We start from the raw sequence: 22,447 nt of genomic DNA on the forward strand, positions 1-22,447 counted from the left end.
CTTTTGTCTGCCATCTTTTAGGCCCAACTATGCCAGATTCTTTTTACCATTTGAGGTCATGTTCCAAAGACTTATGAAATTTGACGTTAATAAAAATGTTGGTAATCTCCAACAGAAAATCTCAAATTTAGTTCACAAAATTTATGGTAATTTAAAAACTAATTGGACTCCTTTTTTTAGACAAACTGATCTGAGTATACTCTTAAACTTGAAAAATCGTGATGACTTTGTAATCTGTAAGCCCGATAAAGGCAAAGGTGTTGTGATTATGAATAAGAACGATTATGTGGGAAAAATGGAAAATACATTTTCTGATACCACCAAATTTAAAGCTCATGGTGAATCCACTTTTCTCGACATATACAAAAGGGAAGATAAAATCAATAGAATGTTGAGGAAAATCAAAAGTGAAAATATTATTAATGAGACTAAATATCAACAACTATTTGTGACTGGCTCTTCTTTCAGTATTTGGTATGGCCAACCCAAAATTCATAAGCCTAATATACCTCTTAGACCCATTATGGCTGCCAATAATAGTCCTTCGTTCTCTATCTCCAAAAAAATTTAGCCAGTTTTCTTTCTGAATATAGTAGCAATGAATTTTCTTTAAAAAATGGGTACGAATTCCAAACAGTAAATTACCAACCAAGATGGAGATTATTACATGGTAAGTTTTGATGTAGAGTCTTTTCACAAATGTCCCACTTAATGAAACAATCAATATTATTCTAGAAAAGGTTTTCATTAGCGAAGATACAGTTTTTCATGGTATTAACCCTCTTACGCCGAAGCGGTAAAAAAAAAATTGTCTCCCGTGTGCCGGAGGTGTTTCAAGAGTTAGCGCGGAAGCGGAAAAAATATTTTTTTCAAAAAATCACAGCGCGCTTAGTTTTCAAGATTAAGAGTTCATTTTTGGCTCCTTTTTATGTCATTGGATGAAGTTTAGTATGCAACCATCAGAAATGAAAAAAATTATCATTATCATATATAAAAAATGTGATATATGATAGCGCAAAAACGAAATTTCATTTATAATTGTATTCAAATCGCGCTGTGCGCAAAACTGTTAAAGATAACAAGTTACTTTTTTTTCTGTTGTAATGTACACTAAATTGCAATCATTTTGGTATATAACACATTGTAAAACGATAAAAGCAACACAGAGAAAATATTATCACAAAATAATGCATAAATTCGTAACAACGCGACGTAAACAAATATATTTTTCAAAAATTCACCATAAATCTAAATATTGTCCTAGAGACTTCCAATTTCTTTCAAAATGAAGACAAATGATTGAATATTACTATACTGTAAGAGTATTAGCTTACAATTGCAGTTTTCGACCATATCTGACGAGTTAAAGTTGACCGAATGTCAAATTTTTTTATATATAGTTTTTATATGCAATTATTTCGGAAATAAGAAAAGCTACAACCTTCAAATATTTTTCGTTTTATTCTACATGAAATTGCGCACATTTTCATATATAAAACTCTATGAAATGCCTAATATGAAACTGAGCAAATATTCCGAGAATGGTACGTACGCATTTCGGAGATTTGTGGCGGAGAATCCACGCGCGGAGGGAAGGAAAGATTTTTTTTTAAATTCACCATAAATCTAAATATTTTGCTAGAGACTTCGAATTTGTTTCAAGATGAAGATAAATGACTGAATATTACTAGACTGTAAGAGTTTTAGCTTAGCTTACAATTGCGTTTTTCGACCATTTCGGTAGAGTCAAAGTTGACCGAACGTGGTCTTTTTTCTATTTATCGTGATTTATATGCAAATATTTCAAAAATGAGAAAAGCTACAACCTTTAATTATGTTTTGTTGTATTCTACATGAAATTGCACATATTTTCATATATAAAACTTTATGTAACGGCTAATTTAAAATGGTGTGCAAACATTACCACAATCGCAACGTATGATTTTTTTCGGAAGAGTTACCGGGGGGGGGGGGGGGGACTTCCCGCGGCGGACGTAAAGAAAATGTTATTTTTTTCATAAATTCACCATAAATCGAAATATTGTGCTAGAGACTTCCAATTTGTTGCAAAATGAAGTTAAATGCTTGAATATTACTAGAATATAAGCGTTTTAGCTTACAATTGCGTTTTTCGACCATTTCGATAGAGTCAAAGTTGACCGAAGGTTGAAATTTTGGCAATTATCGTTATTTATATGAAAATATCTCAAAACTAATAAAAGCTACAACCATGGGTTGTTTTTAGTTGTATTGTGCATGAAATTGCGCACATTTCCATATATAAAACTTTATATAACGGCTAATTTTAAAATGGTGCAAACATTACCACAATCGCATGTATGATTTTTTTCGGAAGAGTTACCGCGCGGACGTAAGGAAAAAGTTTTTTCATAAATTCACCATAAATCGAAATATTGTGCTAGAGACTTCCAATTAGTTGCAAAATTAAGGTAAATGATTGAATATTACTAAAATATAAGAGTTTTAGCTTACAATTGCGTTTTTTGACCATTTCGGTAGAGTCAAAGTTGACCGAAGGTTGAAATTTTGGCACTTATCGTTATTTATATGAAAATATCTCAAAACTGATAAAAGCTACAATCATAAGTATTTTATTGTTGTATTCTACATAAAAATGCGCACATTTTCATATATAATACTTCATGTAATGGCTAATTGACAATGGTACAAAAATTATGTCAAAGTGACGAAATAATTTCAGAGATGTGTCACAGATACTTTTTAGTGCGGCAAGAAAGAAATTCGCGCTTGCGCGCCTGCGTAACGATTGTAAACAAAAACAACACCTTGATCCGTGAACTCCCAGCATCCCCCAAGGCGCGCGATTCAAAAGTTTTAGGCTGGTAGGCCTATAAGTATTTTTCCGCGAATTTTAAAAAAAACTTTTGTAAGTCGACGTAAAATACGTCCAGTCGGCACACGGGAGACAAAAAATGTCGACGTAAAATACGTCCAGTCGGCGTAAGAGGGTTAACAGATCCATCTTTAAACAACTACTTGAACTTGCAGTGCAAGATTCAATGTTCATTTTTAATAAGCAACTCTATTTGCAGGTCAATGGAGTTGCCATGGGGTCGCCTCTGAGCCCTATTTTTGCTAACATTTTTTTATGTCTGACCTTGAAAACGAAATTTTTAAACCAGTGTAATCATAACTTTAAACCGTCTTTTTATCGCAGATATGTTGATGACCCTTTTGTTTTGTTCCAGCACTCTTGGCAATGTTCTTTATTTTCAGAATATATTCATCAACTCCTTCCAAACATTCAATTTACCATGGAGGTAGAGAGCGGAGGTATTCTTCCATTTTTAGATATTTATGTAACGAGACATAATTCCGAGTTCACTACTTCTGTTTATAGAAAGCGGACATATACGGGCTTAGCCAATAACTACTATAGCTCTTGTCAATATTCTTTCAGACTTAATACCATATACACCTTGGTCCATAGAGCTCTAAAATATTCTTCAACTTGGCAAATATTTCACAAAGAAATAGTCTTTTTATTAAACTTTTTCAAAATAAACTCCTATCCACAAGATATAGTTTATAAAATCACCAATAAGTTATTAACACAATTTTTACAACCTCCAACTGTCAGCTTTGATGTTCCCCAAAAATTATTCTATGCCTCAATCCCGCATATGTCTGACTGAATTTTCCTTAAATCGCACAAGAGTCATTGAACAGGAAATCTCGTCTTAACGTCAAACTTGTTTCCAACAACCCACGTACAATAGGATCATTTTTTAATTTCAAAGATCGCAAGCAGTCCCTCATGCGATCCAATGTGGTTTATAAATTCACATGCCCTGGATGTCTGGGCTCTTACGTTGAATCGACGCGGAGGTTACTGCCGGTCAGAAATGGCAGCCATTTGGGTTTTTAGCTTTCGCACTGGCCATAGAATCAAGCAGCTAGAATTTTCTAATATTAGAAATCCTGCCGCATTATGTAAAACCGAAGTACTGAAACAACACTTCTCAATAATTGGCTATGTAAGGGACCCAGACCACTTAACAACTTTAGAATCATTATATATTAAAAGAATGGTTCCCTCTCTCAATAGTAATACTTCCTCAGCAACTTTGTATCTGGCATAGTTGTCGTTTGGCCTTGGGTGCCATTATATGTCATTGCCTTTTCTCTCCTGCTTATGGACGGTTGGTGGTTTGGTAGTCTCTTTTTGTTTTCTGTTTTATGTGCTTTTTATGCTTTTACTTTTTATTGTTTTAACTTGTAAATTTTAATTGCATTGTGAATTCCTTTTATACTAATAATGTATTTTATTGTGTCTTTTACTTTTCACAGCCTGATGACGCGCCGAATCTTTAGTGTGAAACGTTTTTTCTGTTAATAAACTTGGCCTTTTAACAACATGTGTATCATGGACCCTCCTAAAGTCTATATATCTTGCTGACTGAATAAATATATATATATTAATATATATAATTAATAATATATAATAATATATTATTCTATATATAATATATATATAATAACATTGGATATATTAATATATATATAATATTATAATATTTATATTAATATAATATATATACTATATATATCTACAAATTAATATATATTATAATATACTCTATTATATATAATATATATATTAATATAAATTATAATTTATATATTAATATATATAATTATATATATAATATATATTCATATATATCTAATAATATTATATAATATTAATATAATATATATATATAATAGATTATTATTAATATATATATAATATATAATATAATATATTTAATTTTTTTATATAATATATATATTATATATATATTATATTAATATTATTATACTATAATATATATAATATATTATATATATTATTAATATATAATATTAATATAATATTATATAATTATATATATATATATATAATATATAATATATATGCATATTATATATATATATATATATATATATATATATATATATGATATTATAGAATATATATATATATATATATAATATATCTATATCTATATATTATAATCATATAATCTATATATATATATAAATAATATTATATATATGCTATATATATATATAATATATATAATATATATTATCTATTATATATAGATAAATATACTATATAATCGTATATATATAAATCTATATATATATATAATAAATTATATATTATATATATATTATATATATAATAGATATATTATATAATATATTATTATATTATATATAGTATATATATATAATATATATAGCTTCATATATATATATATTATATATATATATATATACAGTTAATATATTATAATCTATAATCTATATATTATATAATATATATATAATTATATATATACATATATCTATATAGTATATAAAATATATTATATCATAATATATATAATCTATATTTATATATATAGTATATGACTATAATATTATATATATATAAATATATATATATATATTATTAATATTTAATCATAATTATATCTATATATATATATACATATATATATATATTCTATATATATAACATATATATACTATAATCTATAATACATAATATATAGATACTATATAATATATACATATATATATAGATTCTATATTAACATAAATATATATATCCTGAATACATTATTATATAATATAATATAATATATATATCTATACTATATATATATATATATATATAATATTATATATATATATAATATATATACTATATATTATATATATATATAATAATAATTAATATATATATAGTATATATTATATATAATTATAATTATAGTTATATCAATATATATATATATTATATATAGACTATATACTATAATATACTATAATTATTACATATAATAATATTATATATTATTCTATAAAATATCATCTGATATATATATATAATATATATATATATATATCTTATAATACTCTATAGTAATATATATATCTATATATGATATATATATATATATATATAATAACATATATATAATATTTATATTATATTATAATACTATATATATATATAATATTATAATTAATACTAATAATTAATATATAATATAATATACTAATATATATATTATAATATACCTATATATATATATATTATAATAATATATATATCTAGATTATAACCTTAATATATATATTATAATAAGTATATATATACATATAATCCTACATATATATATACTTATTTATATATTATAATTTATATATAAATATTCTATAGTAAATATATTATATATATATATATATATATACTATATATATAATATCATATATATATATATAGATATATATAATATATAGTATATATATATATATCTATAATTATAGATATAAATATCTATATATATATATATATAATATATATATATTATAAAATACTACTATATACAGTATATAATATATATATATATATATATATAATATATATAATATTAATATTATATATCTATCTAATATATTATTTATATATATATATTTATTAATATATATATATAATAATAATATAATATATATAATATATATATAAAATAATATAATATATATATATATATATATATACAGATATAGATATTATAATATATATATAAAACTATATATATTATATAAATATATATATATATATATATATATATATATATATATATATATATATATATATGTGTGTGTGTGTGTGTGTGTGTGTATATACCAGTTTTAAAGATATTGATAATAAACAATGGTCATTATTTTGGGAGAAGCCACATAAGTGTAACATATAATAAATCAATCAAGTGAGTCAATTTTTATTTCACTCAGAATACGTAAATGATAATAGCTTTTTTAACATGAAGGCACTTGACTGGATTATACATGGGGAAAAAGCTTCTAAACATTCCTGCCTATTGTGTGATCCTTACTGGTAAGTACTGTGGCCAGACGTTGGAACCACAGTGGGGTGTAAGCACCTCAGTGAATTTGTCAAGGAATCCTTACAAGGGAAAAGGGCTGTGTATCACAGAATACTTGTGACTCTTGCGCCTATGTCAAAAGCTCACAACTAACAGTTCCTATACACTAGTGTGTACTTTCATGCACCAAAAATTCAATAGCGGGATCCCTAACAACTACCAATAAGAAAGCAAGGTTATTCTTATATATTTGGTTCGGGAGAAAGCGTCCCCACTGTAACAAAAGGGCTAATGGCTTTACACATCCCACCTGAATTTGAGCCTTTCACAAATAATGTGACAAAAACAGTTACATCTCCACTGAGCTGCACTGACAACCTTCTCTAGTAATTAAAGGAAATACGAAGAGCTTACAGTAAAGACATCATGAAGCTTTAATTTTAAATGGTGAAAGCTCAGGACTAAATTCTGTCTGCATTGACCTCATCAAGCATTCTCACAAAGAAGTGTTTGGCCTCCTAACAACCTCTTATGGGTTTCAATTCCAGGTAAACTTAGTTCTAACTGTACATAACAAAGCCACTTCCTCATTGCTTACCAAAACAGATAAATTAGGCACTAACAATTCTGGGAACGGCATTCACTTCTGTCTTTCTCTAAACCATGACAGAAAAGAGAGATATCTATTGCAAACAGGTAAAAAATGTGCTAAAGTTTCTTCACCGCAATCGAGTTTTCTGTACAGCGACTACAGCATTTAATGAAGCCACCGAAAATACATCTATTTATTTGGTGATCTCGTTATAATGCTGTACAGTGGTACCTCGAGATACGAAATTAATCCGTTCCGAGGCGGCCTTCGTATTATGAGTTTTTCGTATCTTGGAACACATTTTACATGTAAAATGGCTAATCCGTTCCAAGCCCTCCAAAAACACCCCAGTAAATTATATTTCCAGGCCTAAAACACATGTTCTAGGGTTACAACGTTGATCCGACGGAAGAAATATGACTCCAAAAAGGCAAAATACTGTACATACTTGAGTAATATTCAACTGCATGTAATGTTCAACCCCATTTTTACTGCATATATTAGGACTTTAGCATATGTCCCTTAGCAATAAGCCAGCCTATGTTAGCGGTTGCTACTGTAGCCTAGTCTATGATTCTGACATCTAAACCCAAGAAGCTAAAAGCTTAGAATATGCCAATAAAATGTATAAATAATCAGTATGTACTAATTTCAAATAATTATTAATTAATCATTAACTATAATACACAAACAAACAAAAAACAAACCTTCCAATCGATTGTTTACATTCAGCTCTTACCCGTCTTACGAGTATCGAACGAGCGCCAAGCAATCATTTTTCCTAGCACATAGTAAGCCATAAATTGTCATTAGTATCTCTTAACTAATGAAACTACCAAACAGTATAATAACCATTCATTTCTATTCTTTATTCTATCTTTACCTAATGGAGATACCGAGTTACTGACAGCTATAATGAAACATACGTATACGTAACGTAAAAATAAAACAGAAGAAGAATTCTAAAAAATACGTATTTGTTGGCAGTCCGATTTATTTTATAGTTTATGATATCTAATTCACAATTTTTTTATTAAATGTATTGCATGTACTCATTTCAAATAATTATTAAGTAACCATTAACTATAATAAACAAACAAAAAAAAAAGCTTCCAAACGTCTGTTTACATCCAGCACTTACGAGTATCGAACGATCGACAAGCAATCACTTTACACAGTAAGCCATAAATTTTCATTATCTCTCTTCAACTACTGAAACTACCAAACAGTATAATAACCATTCATTTCTATTCTTTATTCTATCTTTACCTAATGTTTTTTTTATTAAATGTATTGCATGAATAAGTTTTTCAATTTACAGCATCCTTTTACCAATAGAATACTTTATGCACAAGGGGTAGATGCTGACCAATAGGAGAGCAAGACCTTATGGGGTGACTAGCATCAGGAACCAATGGGAGAGCGGGAGGATGGTGGCGAGTATACTTAGTTGGCGGCGCGGGAGTTTTAAAATTGTTCTTGGTGGTCTGGGCGAATCTCGGGACTTTACAGCAACAACCTTTTGTATCTTGAAAACTTTTTGTATGTAGAGCAGTAAAATTTTTCGCATTGGCTTTCGTATCTCGAGTTTTTCGTAAGTAGAGCCTTTCGTATCTCGAGGTACTACTGTATATGCTGTGCCCCATGAAACTTTAACCACTGCCCAGAGGTGGCCAGTCCTATATCGTTGCCAGATGCTTCATTATGGCTAACTTTAACCTTAAATAAAATAAAAACTACTGAGGCTAGAAGGCTGCAATTTGGTATGTTCGATGGTTGGATGGTGGATGGTCAACATACCAATTGGCAGCTCTTTAGCCTCAATAGTTTTTAAGACCTGAGGGCAGACAGAAAAAGTGCGGATGGACAGACAAAGCTGGCAAAATAATTTTAAGTACAAAGCCCACATACACAAAAAAACTTGAATCTCATTAACATGCTTTACCATTGCATCATCTCAGTTTTCCATCAGCAGTTGTAAGTTGTAAAAGTGAAAGCAGGGCACATTTTTATATTATGTAATAATGGCATGTAAGGTCTTCGTACAGTGGGGATGTGGGGGGGGGGGGATTAGATACTAAATTGAACAGCATATTAACTAATCAAAGGACTGACTCAAGATTCAACCAACCAACCCTGTTTCTAGTGATCACCTTGGCTGATGCCCATATCATCCATAATCCTTATCCATAAGAGTCATGGCCTTTCCACTCTTCTAGGTATACATTAGTAGTTTCAAATGAATATGTGGATGGGCCAAGGACATAACAGACCTATGCTTTTTCTCTTCTGCAGTTACATAATTCCAGACTAATAATAGGCCACTTAGCATGGTATGTTTTACTTGTCATCATTGCTTTGCAGTATAATAGTTGTGGAAATTATAAGATTTCATGAAAAGATTCAGCTTATTGCCTATTATTATTACATTATTAAACTGTTATAACTAATGCTGTAAATGTCCTTTTCTTTTTTCTTTTACAGGAGGCAGCACAATGTCAGCTTTGGAAAGTCTTGTTGGATCCTTAGGTGGAACAGGAGATGAAAACGAGACTGATGTATTGTCAAGTAATGTTACAGCCTGTGGAACAATCTCATTCAACAACTCTGCCTCAGATGACCCATTAACTCATGATTCAGGTGATGCTGCTGACCTATGGGCCACTAACCCTTGCACCTCTGCTCTGCTTGCTGCCTCTGATCTTACTAACCCTTTGTTAACCAATCATCACCTGTTGCCTACAACAACATTACAACAGGTTTCTACTGGAGTGGGAAAGAGTAGTAGCAGTAATTTATGTACTTCCCCCTCTCGTCAGAGCTGTACCTGTCCTCTCTGTGGTCGTCACATTGCCCAGAGACGAAGTTTAAAACAACACTTAATGTCAAATTTTCACAGACTACCCCCTGCCAAAGCTGACAGTGTAGTAAAAGAATATTTAGCAGCAGTTAATAGATAGATAATGACTTTTGTAATAATGCAAACCTTACTTTCATTCCATTTCCACATATTAATGATAATTTTTTAGTTATACAAATATTTTTAAATGATTTAATACATATTTTGAATACAGTATGTCTAACTCTAATCTGAACAACTTGATCAACACAAAAGCTATATTTCTTTTTTGCCAGCTGTGATAGATGATGCCAAAATAATCTATTTACATAAATGTTTTTGAGTGAATTTATTTTAAAAAATCATGTAAATATTTGTAAATATGAGCCACACATCTTTACAAACCTTTTGTATCCTTGCATGCAGTAATATCTCTACAAGAATTAAAATATAAATAACTAATAGTTTTGCTAACATATTCCAACACTGATAATTTGTTGATATATATAACCATATTTTCACTTCTTAATCATCTTAAGTGAAGTGGAGTTTCGACAGCATTCCTGTGCAAGGAAGATTCTCATGTTGTGAATTATATAAATAATAGTGACAAGAAAGCACAAGTTTTACCCACCCATTTCATCTTCTAAAAATCCATTTACACATTTTTTCTGTATTATACCTACATTCCATACTGTTCCCTAGAATGTAAACTGGCCGAGTTCCGCTTAATTAATGTCCTTAAACACTATACGTTACTTACATGAATAATAATACTAGGAAAAGGAATTGACAAAGAAGTTAATTTTCAATTTACCAGTTAAATAACTACAAATATTAGGCATCGTCCAATGAAAATTGACTGAACTGACGTACATGCTGCCATTATTTAATAGCTAAACGTGCGTACTCATCTTAAGTGGTTAAGAAAAAATATTTTTTAAGTTCTGTCAACGCATGTACCTATTTAAAATCCAAATAGTTCTTGATGGAGTTTAATAAAGAACATGTTAATTTATGTAATCAAGTTACAACAGCAGAGTACATAAAAATTCAGTGAAAATGAACTCTATATAAAAGCAAATTTATAGTATAATGATAAGATACCCAAAATTTTCAGATTGATTTTAATAACAAAAAACCAACCCAGTTTATTCACGAAAAGCTTCTAAAAGTAAAGATTGCTGAAGCTTGCACTGGCATCACAATAAAATAAAAAAGGTTCACGATCCCATATAATATTTTTCACGAGTATGCTTAGTGTTTCCAGAGCACAAATGAGTATTCTAAAGTGACCTAACAAACAATTTTCTTCTAACACAAAAGAAACACCCCCGAAAAAAATGACTGCAGATGAAAATATCACGTTCAATCAATAAATTCAGCTACCCCTTTTGTGTGTGTGTGTGTGTGTACCATCAATTGAGTGTTCCCTCTTCATATCTAATGATTAGATTCTATTAGTCATCAATGACAATTATCGATTTTACCTTGTGTTTGTGTTTTCCCCCTCCATATCTTATGATTAGATTCTTATAGTCATCAATGACAATTATCGAATTTACTGTAATTGTAACCATATATAGTCCAGTATTTTATTTGTTCCATCCTTGAACGAATCAAATATGGCTAGTACACACGCTTCAGTCAATGACCAAATTTGACTCTAGCAGCTGTGAAACAAATGTTGATACTGATTTATTTATCTAGAGCTGAAAGCCCTTGGCTGATGAATGTTTTCTAGTGCACGAATTTGTTATCACAGAGCCATTATTAATTTATACACAGTCATCCTGAATGCTCTATAAACGGCCATTTTTTACTTTCTAAGCAAGCTTACAAAAAGTAAAGTCGACCACATTTGGAAAAAACATAGAAGAAACAGAAAAGCAGACCAGTAATAACCTAATAAAAGATCAGGGAGAACCAACAAAAGATAAATGTGCACTGTCCAGTATACATGGGACCATAAAATGAGTACAGCTCCTTTTATACTTAAGAGCATCAACATCTAAGTTTTTTAGTGAAGAGAGAGGGAACTCCAGCAATATACCGATTAATCAGACTTCATTTTAGGCTGGCGAAGTACGTAGTAACTAATGCGGCATTGCACTTACATTTATGGGATTGAATATAACATTTAGGGCAAGGGCCAAGCGCTGGGACCACTCAGGTCATTAAGTGCTGAAAAAGAGAGAGATCGATCTTAAAGGTGTAACAGGAGGAAAACCTCAGTTTCGATATGAAGAAACTGTTAGGAGAGAGTGGAAAGAAAGATGGAAGAAACAAAATACGAAAGAAGGTACAGTATAAGGAATGAAAGGGGTTTGGTTCCAGAGACAGGAGGGACGTACAAAGAACCTTAATGTAATGCCTAGAGTGCACCATGTAAGCTGCACTGACAGCACTAAACCCCCTATAGGGACTTATAATATATTATAATGAAACTGGAATTAATTAATTTATAATAGAGGTAGCGCATATCTCAATTGTTAAGACTTTTGTGCTGCAGTGTATAGAATTTAAAAATTAATAAAGACACTTTACAGTGTCCACAGACCAATAATATGGAAGGTCTTGCTTTGGTGGCATTTAAATTAAATTTACAAAGCTATTGGCAGCTATCCAGAACAAAGTATAGATGCAAAGTTAATGCTGTCAGTCTTTTCAAGAGACTTAACAGTAAACAATAATGGAATGTTATTCACTTTTGTTGTTTGGCTTTTTCAAAGAAATCATGATTACAAACTGGTTGATGATGGAAGAAAGGTTCAGGCTGGATTACCCTGCCAATTGGAATATGTACTTGATGATGTTATTAATCTACAAAATGTCATAAGATTTATAAATCTTGCTTAACAGTACACAGCATATATCTTGAGGACTCAAAATAAAAACACACAATGAATACAGAGTATGTACAAACTGTACAAACAATGGTAACCAGTATACATTTACTTGAACTGGCATTTTGTGAGCAAAAAGGCGAACAGAATATAGTATAGTCAATCAAATAAGTAGTCATATACTGAAACTGAAATGCAAAATTTAGATTACATGCTGAACTAGCACAATCTGTATTGTAAGCAAACATGAATTTTGGATGGAAAATTAAAACTAATCATATATATATATATTATATATATATATATAATATATTATATATATATATATATATATATATATATATATATATATATATATATATATATATTATATATATGTGTGTGTATACATATATATACCTCAAGGAATAATGCATAAATGTTCTTTGCAATGTCATCTTGGTTCCTAATTAAATTACATTACTTCAAATATATTTTCTTCAGTAGTTCACTTTGATATCTTCCCACATAGTTGTCCAGGGAATATAACATTGTCTTGTTCTAATTGTTATCATTTATGAATACTACTTAAATACCCATACCAGAAACAGGAGGATTTGAGTTCTTCTCTACCTAAAATATATTAATATCATCAAGCTTAATTTTTGTTTGTTTGTGACACCTGTTTAGTTTAACAATCAATCAGTGCATCATGCCTAGTGGCGAATCTGGAAATCTTTCAGGGAGGACGGCACTTATGATCTCATATATATATATATATATATATATATATATATATATATATATATATATATATATCATATATATATATAATATATACATATATATATATATTATATATATATATATATATAAATAAATATTATCACATCACTGATTCGTATAACTTATTCGAGCTACAGATGTCCTTCAATATCTAATCGCTCTACCTCGGAATTTATACATTTTCATATATGTAAACCGAAGCAGAATTTTTGTTGTTGATGATAATTTTGTCCCGTCATGAGATCGAACCACCGTCCAGCGGACAGGGACGAAATCAAGACGACATTGACGTTTAATATATATATAATATATATATATATATATATATATATGATCGTATATATATATATATATATATTATATATAATATATATATATATTATGATATATATTATAGAATATATATAATATCTATATAAATATATATATATATATTAATATATATATATAATATATATAAGATATATATACATTGTACTATATAATATAGATATTATGTATGTATGTATGGTCACATATATGTACACACAGTAGTAGTAGTTGGTTGTTGCTGAAATGATAATGAACTAAGCAAATGTCTGCTGCTAATAATGATTTATTGAAAGAAAACAATGTTCTAATATTCATATCCATGAGGTTGGGGCACGTGACCAGGTTCTTCACCCCCACCTTAAATCTGCCACTGCATGCCTAGGCTATTTAAGGAGCTGAGTTTCCTCTCTAGCTATATATAAATAAAAAATGTTAACTTTCCAAAGTTCATGAAATGTAACTTTCCAAAGTTCATGAAGAGTCCCCAATTTCATTTACTACAGTCAAAGAAAATATATATAATACAATATATATATATATATATATATATATATATATATATATATATATATATATATATATATATTATACAGGCAGTCCCCGGTTATTGGCAGAGTTTAGCTCCTGACGGTGTTACAATAACTGAAATCGTCAATAACAGCACCGATCCCCAGTTGTTGGTGCCACTGTTAAGTGGGGATCGATACTGACAAGCAGAGATCGGTGCCAAAAATCCAGTTACTGTCATTGCTAGGCTAGTGCCATAAAACCGGATCCCAATATTCAGGGATTACCTGTATATTCATATACAGGCAGTCCTCAATTATTGGTGACGCAGTTAGTGGCATTCCTGTTTTAAGGGACTTGGGTTAACAACGTCGTTAACCAGATATTTGGCGTTGGTAAGCATATTATTGGAACCAGTAAGTGGTTTATCAACGTCAGGAAGCAGTTTATCAATATTTGTGAGCAGTTTATTGGGACTTACGCTGTTGTAAGTGCCATTTATTACCATAATTATTGGTGATTTTTGGTTAATGATGCTTGGTCAGGAATGAAAACCCCACCATTAACCAGGGACTATATATATATATATATACATATAGATATATATATAATATTATAGTATATATATAATATATATATATATATATATAATTAACTGATGTATGTATGTATGATCCCGCATAACTGAAATGCACTAAGAAGTTTCAACAATAGGGGGTGGGGGTGAGAAGGGCCTCACTGGAACAAGGTTGGTTCTGCCCGTATACTTAATAACTAAGTAAAATATGAATTTATCAGTATACATATGACGTAATTACTATCTGGATAAGAACTCTGTGCAAGTAGGACATCACTGGCACCAAAGGGGGTGACATAAAAATAACTGAAGATGACAGATATTAGTCTGACATACTCGATAACCACTACACCATGAGCACCTGACAGATATTAGTGTCTAATCCCTAGTTTTTGAGGTCAATGAGATGAATGGTGACACTCCTAATACCCTTTAACCCTTAGTGGATGGGCGAAAAAATCAATATGCAGCTCCTCAGGCCAGGTAAACTTTGAAGTCGGCCAATTTACGAAAAAAAACATCAATGGAAAGAGGAAGATATGCAAATGTACATGGCAAAAGGAAAAAAAGTACCAAAACCTTTTCCCTACCTTAAACGAGTGCCACGAGAAGTTGAAAATTACTTTTACAACCCCTTGTTGGTCCTCTTTTACAAGACAAACATAAATTTACTGACTTACATGTTTTCTCTAATTAATAATTTTATTTTTTGTAAAATTATAATCACTGCTCACGTAATATCAAAACAGATAAGAATTAAAGTCAGTAACAAATTCTTAGCATATTTGTTGAAAATTATTTACATAAATTTACCGAGAGCGGAGATTCAGTAACTTTTTTTTATTTGTTCATGTTTTTTGTACTATTTCTTTGAACTTTTCCTCACAAAATTACATTCACAACCGACATACTATCGTAAAAGACAAGAACAAAAACCAACAGCTACCCCTTGGTATATTTATGAGCAAATTTACAAAAAGACGTCATGTGAGACAGAGACGCAGTTCATTCTCCCATTAAGTCGGAAGTAGAACTGAAGTTCTGAGATGCCAGATTCGTGATTTAAGCGCGTAAAATTTGCCATTAGTGAATTTATGGGCTACAGAAGTATTGGTACCCCTTTCCCGCCCAATTCTTTCCAAATCGATGGCACTTGATAAAATAAAGATTTGCAGCACTAATTTTCAAATGTCAATATTAAGTTTACTAAGATTAAATAATAACATTAATAAAAATAGTATTTCTCTCTCTCTCTCTCTTACTGAGATTAGAGAATTTTTATGCATATGTAATATGTACATATGCTTACTTGTTTTGTATGATAAATAAATACCAATTTTCAAATATTAATATTAATTTTCAAATATTAATACATTAAAAAAAATATAGTGAATGAGTAACATTTTGATTCAATAAAAATTCTGTTCTCATATTTTTCCAAAAGCTTTGGAGTGGGGGGGGGGGGGGGGGGGGGGAATACCTGTCAAATATCTTGACATAATGACCACAAGGGTAAAGATGTTGTCACTCCTTGGTCAAATAAATGTTGCCACTTGGTCGTCAAATATCCTACAAATGATACTGAAAACTCCCACTCTCTCTCTCACACCGAAGGATAGAATGTTAGAAATGTATAGATATATAGACAGATACTAAGTTCAGTCCTTTCTCTCTCTCTCTCTCTCTCTTACCCTTGGCTGGACGGGCTCAAGTACGTAAGTATATACTGTATGGGTAAAATGTTTAAGATTACTTTGAAATTATATTAATATTTCAAAGATTAATACTACAGTAATATAAAAACAATTTAAGGTATATTTGATGTAGGATGATTCTTTAAGTATACATTTGGTATTTGAACTTTCAAAAAAGGCAGTTATCAGCTTTTTTTTAGAGGGGGTGGTTAACTATTCGCGGGTGGGGGGAGGTCTGGTATGCATCCCTTGCAAAAACGGGGGCCGACAGAGGAAGAGAGAGAGCTATCAGAGGAACTAAAAAGTAATATTCAATAAAGGCAGCAAAACAACTTAGTGGAAAATGATGACTTTACTTCAAGTCATTGTCAAGCAAACTCCTCAACTTAATCCCTCTGAAGACAGTTTTCAATGAGCCTATTCAAAGTGCCTCTCTACTGTGACCCATGCACAACAACTCCTTAGAAACTATGCACAATACATATATATATATATATTTGTAGCAAACCATGTTATAAACCTGCTAAATGACAACACTACCTCGAGCTTTAAATTTTAGGGACATTACAAATGCAGGAAACAAATAAACATCTCTGGTCAAGTTTTTCGAGAGAACACAATGAGTCTCGAGAAGAAGGCAGTGGGAAGAGAGATTCAACTGCAGAAGCTCAATTGGACGGGGATTCCCTTTCAAAACAATGACCCGTCTCCTCTCCACCTTCCTAATTGCTTTCCACACAGGCTGTCAGTTCTCCTAATTACAGGTAAATTGAGACAAAAACAGGATTTATTTCATATATACTATATTATATACTTTGTTTATAATTTATGCATGCTAGGCTTTTGTTAATCGGTTAATCTAATTCTTATTATTTCTTATTGGCTAATATTCGAGGCCTATTCTTGGCTGGAACTGGTACTTGACGTCGGAGACGGACGAATCTTCGTTTTTGTAGTTAGAGCTAAGTAAGGGAAAGGCGGATTCCTGTGGTTTCTTTAATACTCCTTAGTTCTTAACACTAGGTGGAAACATTGTGAAAATAACTTATTCCTATTTGTATTCTTTCATAATTGTTCCTTCTAAACTGGTTCTTTTACATTCCTAAACTGGTAATAATGGCTCTTATACTAGTACCCTATAATGGTTCCCTATAATACAAAAAAGTTCATTTAGGACAGCAATCTTTTACCAAATAGCATGCACATCTTAGCCTATGGACAGAGGTACAGTTGCAACCACATGCAATCTCAACATGGTACAATTTATGTAAACAGTACCATAACAATTCTTGGTAATCTGCTGTTACACCAAGGTAAAAAGGCAAAAGAACACCAACAAGTATTATGGCAACAAGTAGATTATAAACTAAGACAAGCGCATACCATTTACAAGGAAGAAATATGGCATTTCAAATTAAAACAAGGGGAGCTACATTCCTTTCCTTTCTCTTATTTTCGTACATGTGGCAAACAATGCAATTTGAGCTTATGCACCTATGCACCAGTTTTGTGGTTTTTCGTCTGATAATGATATCTGGTACCTCACAGTGGTCACTGACTAAGACTACATCTTTCTTCGTAAAAAAATACTCTTGATAACACTGCTTTAAATTTTGGTAATTAAGCTTTAATAATGAAAAAACTAGCATAAATATAACATAAACATTATATAATTGTTTCGATTCAATCTTAAATAATACAAGTTTGAAGATGTACCGAATTTGTAAAGTACAATCAAGTATCCATCTCCTACTGATAATCAACTTTGACAATTATGGATGCAACGGCATCACTGATGTTTACACATTCACCCACACTGTGACACTTAAGTTACATTTACGCACTGACGTACGCACTCCCGATCACAGACAACCTGAACTTCGAGTGGTTAACTTAACATCTTGATAAGATGAAAACCAATTCGTTTTTCCAGTCTACCAATTATTAGGGGCATTGCCATCAATTTAAATGAAAGATTTCCAACATTACAAAAGGACAGCCCTCTGGAATATATTAAGTCCTTTAAACATATTTAAAATTAAATGCTTCTAAAAATGTGTAACTGTACCTTCAGTAATACCTTGATTATCCACAATTATTGTATCTGCAACCTGACATTACCCACATGCAACTGGCATTAAAGTACATACCCAAGATACATGTATAATATATATATATGCAATTCATAAATATGAAAAAATTGCACTCTGATGGTTGGCAACGCTGTGTGGGCCTAAAGAAGTCTTGGTACCACTGCTTACAAACAAACAGGCTTGGAGAAGGAGGCCTGGGTAAGGCTGGACAGGATGTTGAGTGCGTTAGTAAAGGCCGGTTCACACATCGATGATTTGAGCCCGTGACTGTCGTAATGGCTTGGTTTGGTGTGAGTCGCAACATATGTAGTCGTACACCAAGTCACCGATAATCTAGGCCACACCCACTTTTGATGTTTTTTTGGGGACAGCCACTGACATAAAGGCAATTGCATCAGATGTAAGGTAATTACATCATACTTAATACAAAATCAGACGTAGGTGACGTACGTAAACTATGTCGTGAACGTGTTGGAATACATATTTAAGTAGGTGGTGAGAGTTTGGCACACATTCCCGTTCCAGGCGGTGACAGAGGCTCAAGATGGATGAACAGGGAGTTTTGAAGACCCGGCAATATCTGAACCTGATAGCAGACAACTTAGATCATCCTGAATTAGCACTGCCCATGTTAGATCATTACTATGCCCTGTTGATGTTAAGAGTAATGAAAATACTGCAGGAATGAAAGCGCCAAAAAAAAATAGTAATAATAATTTCCAGGAGATGCTGGAAGTGGCCCTACTTAGAAAGAAGAAAGGAGAAAGGTTACTACGAAACCTTATGAGAAAATTGGCAATTGAAACTCCAGGATTGTACTGGAACTTTACCAGGCTTACAGAGGAGCTTTTCCATGAAATTGTTGAATGGATCCCTCCCTATGATGAAAACATACCCTGCACGAAATCTGACAGCACATGAGCACATCTTAAATTACCGACTGAGCAGGTCAAATCGTACAGTGGAGAGTACCTTTGGCATACTAGCAAACAGGTAGATAATGTTAACAATTATTATACTGTATTCATTTGCTCTGCTTGTTTAAAAGTGTATTAATAAGAAACACCTTTTGTATACCATTTCTTTTCTACAGAAGTAATACGTACTTAACATGCAATACCTTTTGCATACCATCTAATAATTAAATCAATATTTTCCATTTGTCTCACACAGATTCAGTGTTTCACACCCCCATACACCTTCAGCATGACTGTATCGAGTCCGTGGTGTTGGCCACGTGTGTGTTGCACAACTTAATTTTAACAAGACATCCTAATGCCACAAATGAGGCTGATCAAGAAGACTCGGTGACACAAGGCTACATGTTCACTGGAGGTGTGACGAAGCTTTACCGAGCCTGACTAGTACCCCAAGCCGTCAAGAGATGAACCATGGCTAGCAAGGCTCGAGATTACCTTCGTGATTATTGTAACTTACCTGTGGGCTCTGCTGATTGGCAAGATTCAGTGATATAAAAGAAGAAAGCACTAGAACATTCCTGTACATACTTTATAAAATTAAATTGAAATAACTTGGTAAATATCAAAATAAAATTTGAAATTATGAAAGATTTATATTATTACGCAACACATTTGTTTGTGAGATGTATTCAGTGTCATATTTATCTATATATGACATTCTCAAAGTATATCAAGAACACTGAAAATCTAAAATGCAATTTTGACTTAAAAAGAAAATACCTTTTTATTTATTATACTTCCAAACATTCTAATAGATTGTATTGATCACTATTTTTTAAAGAAAAAATTCAGTGAAAGTCCTGGATAAATGTCAGAAATATTTACACTGTTACTATATATATTTAATTTACGATTTTTTTTTGCATCTTATTCGTGCATATGAGAGATTTAGCCCTACGCGTATACAAAAATACTGAAAATCTTGAACCCCGAATATACGTCAATGAAAACATAAAAATAAAGGCAGCTTTATCCACTAAATGCTGCCCTTGAATTTTTTTTTTATTATAGCTGGAAACGCACGTGTCACAATGTAGCTACTGCACACCCACTCCAAACAAATTGATGGGTTGACAAGTACATAATGTACATCATGTACATCATAATGGACCCCGTACGTCAAAATTGCTACTTACGTCGGTCGAGAGAGCATTACGACACGCTCTCGTACGTCGACAGAACTCTTGCGTATGTCGGAATGACATGGACACTTTTGACAGTTGCTGTGGCTCGACCGCAACAACTACATGCAGCAGCTAGTTGTCACAATCACTCGACGTATGTCATGAAACTTGGCAACTGTGTAAGGAAACAGGGAGACCTGATTGTAATTCAGTCGTAATCAATAGCAATACGGCTATAACAACGGTCGCAAGTTCAAATCGCCAATGTGCGATCCGGCTTTAATGCTGCTAACAGGAGGCACGCAGAGAAAGGTTAATGGGGATAGTAGCCAAGAGTTTCCTGGGCGGAGAAGGGTTGGGAAGGAAGGATGGGTAGATGGGCATTTGACTTCTTGAGGTTGTAAAAGATACTTTGTGATAACGTCTTTCATGCTTATATTGTTTAAAATGTTATTAAAATAATCAAGCACAATGCAAGAGAGAGAGAGAGCACAGCTCAACGTGTTTCCAACTTCTAGGAATATTTCATGATGAAATTTACTTTACATTGCTAATAAATACTTTACTGTGGGGGTGCCATGTCCAATGCATCAATATGACATGACATTCACTAATCCGCAAGGCCAAGTCAGTCTGCAACCACATTCAGAAAGACTATCAAAAAGACCTTTGGAAAGCATTGACGATTATGGGAATAAGTTAACTCCTCTCCGTTTTTAGACAATTCCTTTCGTTTGTTTTCTTTCTACGAAAAACTAGTAAGTTTCTGATCCCTGTACATTTTTTTATTTAAAGGGAAATAAAGACAGCTACTATGAAACATACACCACAGAAGTGGTTGGAGGCTAACCCATAGGGTAAATTGGTGTGTGAGAGAGAGAGAGAGAGAAATTTGTGACGTCAACACAGACCCTTGGTCCGCAGCAAACTTACTTACTTAGACCAAAATGTAAATGCAATCAGGAGTATACCGTATACAGTGGTACCTCGACATATGAAAGGCTCAACTTACGAAAAACTCGAGATACGAAAGCAAATGCGAAAAATTTTACGGCTCTACATACGAAAATTGCTCAAGTTACGAAAGGTTGTTGCTGTAAAGTCCCGAGATTCGCCCGGACCACCGAGAACAATTTTAAAACTCTCGCGCCGCCAACTGAGTAAACTCACCACCATCCTCCCGCTC

The 22,447-nt window shown here is 31.6% G+C and overlaps 1 protein-coding gene across 3 annotated transcripts in view; it reads left to right on the forward strand.

The window, feature by feature from the left end:
- LOC135217747 (uncharacterized) overlaps positions 1-22,447 on the forward strand; it is a 135,144-nt gene that overhangs the window by 18,920 nt on the left and 93,777 nt on the right. For 2 of the 3 annotated variants that reach the window (XM_064253756.1, XM_064253754.1), the window contains exon 2: positions 10,009-10,164. In XM_064253756.1, the coding sequence (XP_064109826.1) occupies positions 10,020-10,164 (145 nt within the window). In that variant the 5' untranslated portion in view covers positions 10,009-10,019. Of the gene's footprint in view, positions 1-9,817; positions 9,858-10,008; positions 10,165-22,447 lie in introns of those variants that run through there. The other variant, XM_064253755.1, reaches the window with a different exon arrangement.

Source organism: Macrobrachium nipponense, chromosome 7 (assembly GCF_015104395.2).
Source record: "Macrobrachium nipponense isolate FS-2020 chromosome 7, ASM1510439v2, whole genome shotgun sequence".
Classification (NCBI taxonomy): domain Eukaryota; kingdom Metazoa; phylum Arthropoda; class Malacostraca; order Decapoda; family Palaemonidae; genus Macrobrachium; species Macrobrachium nipponense.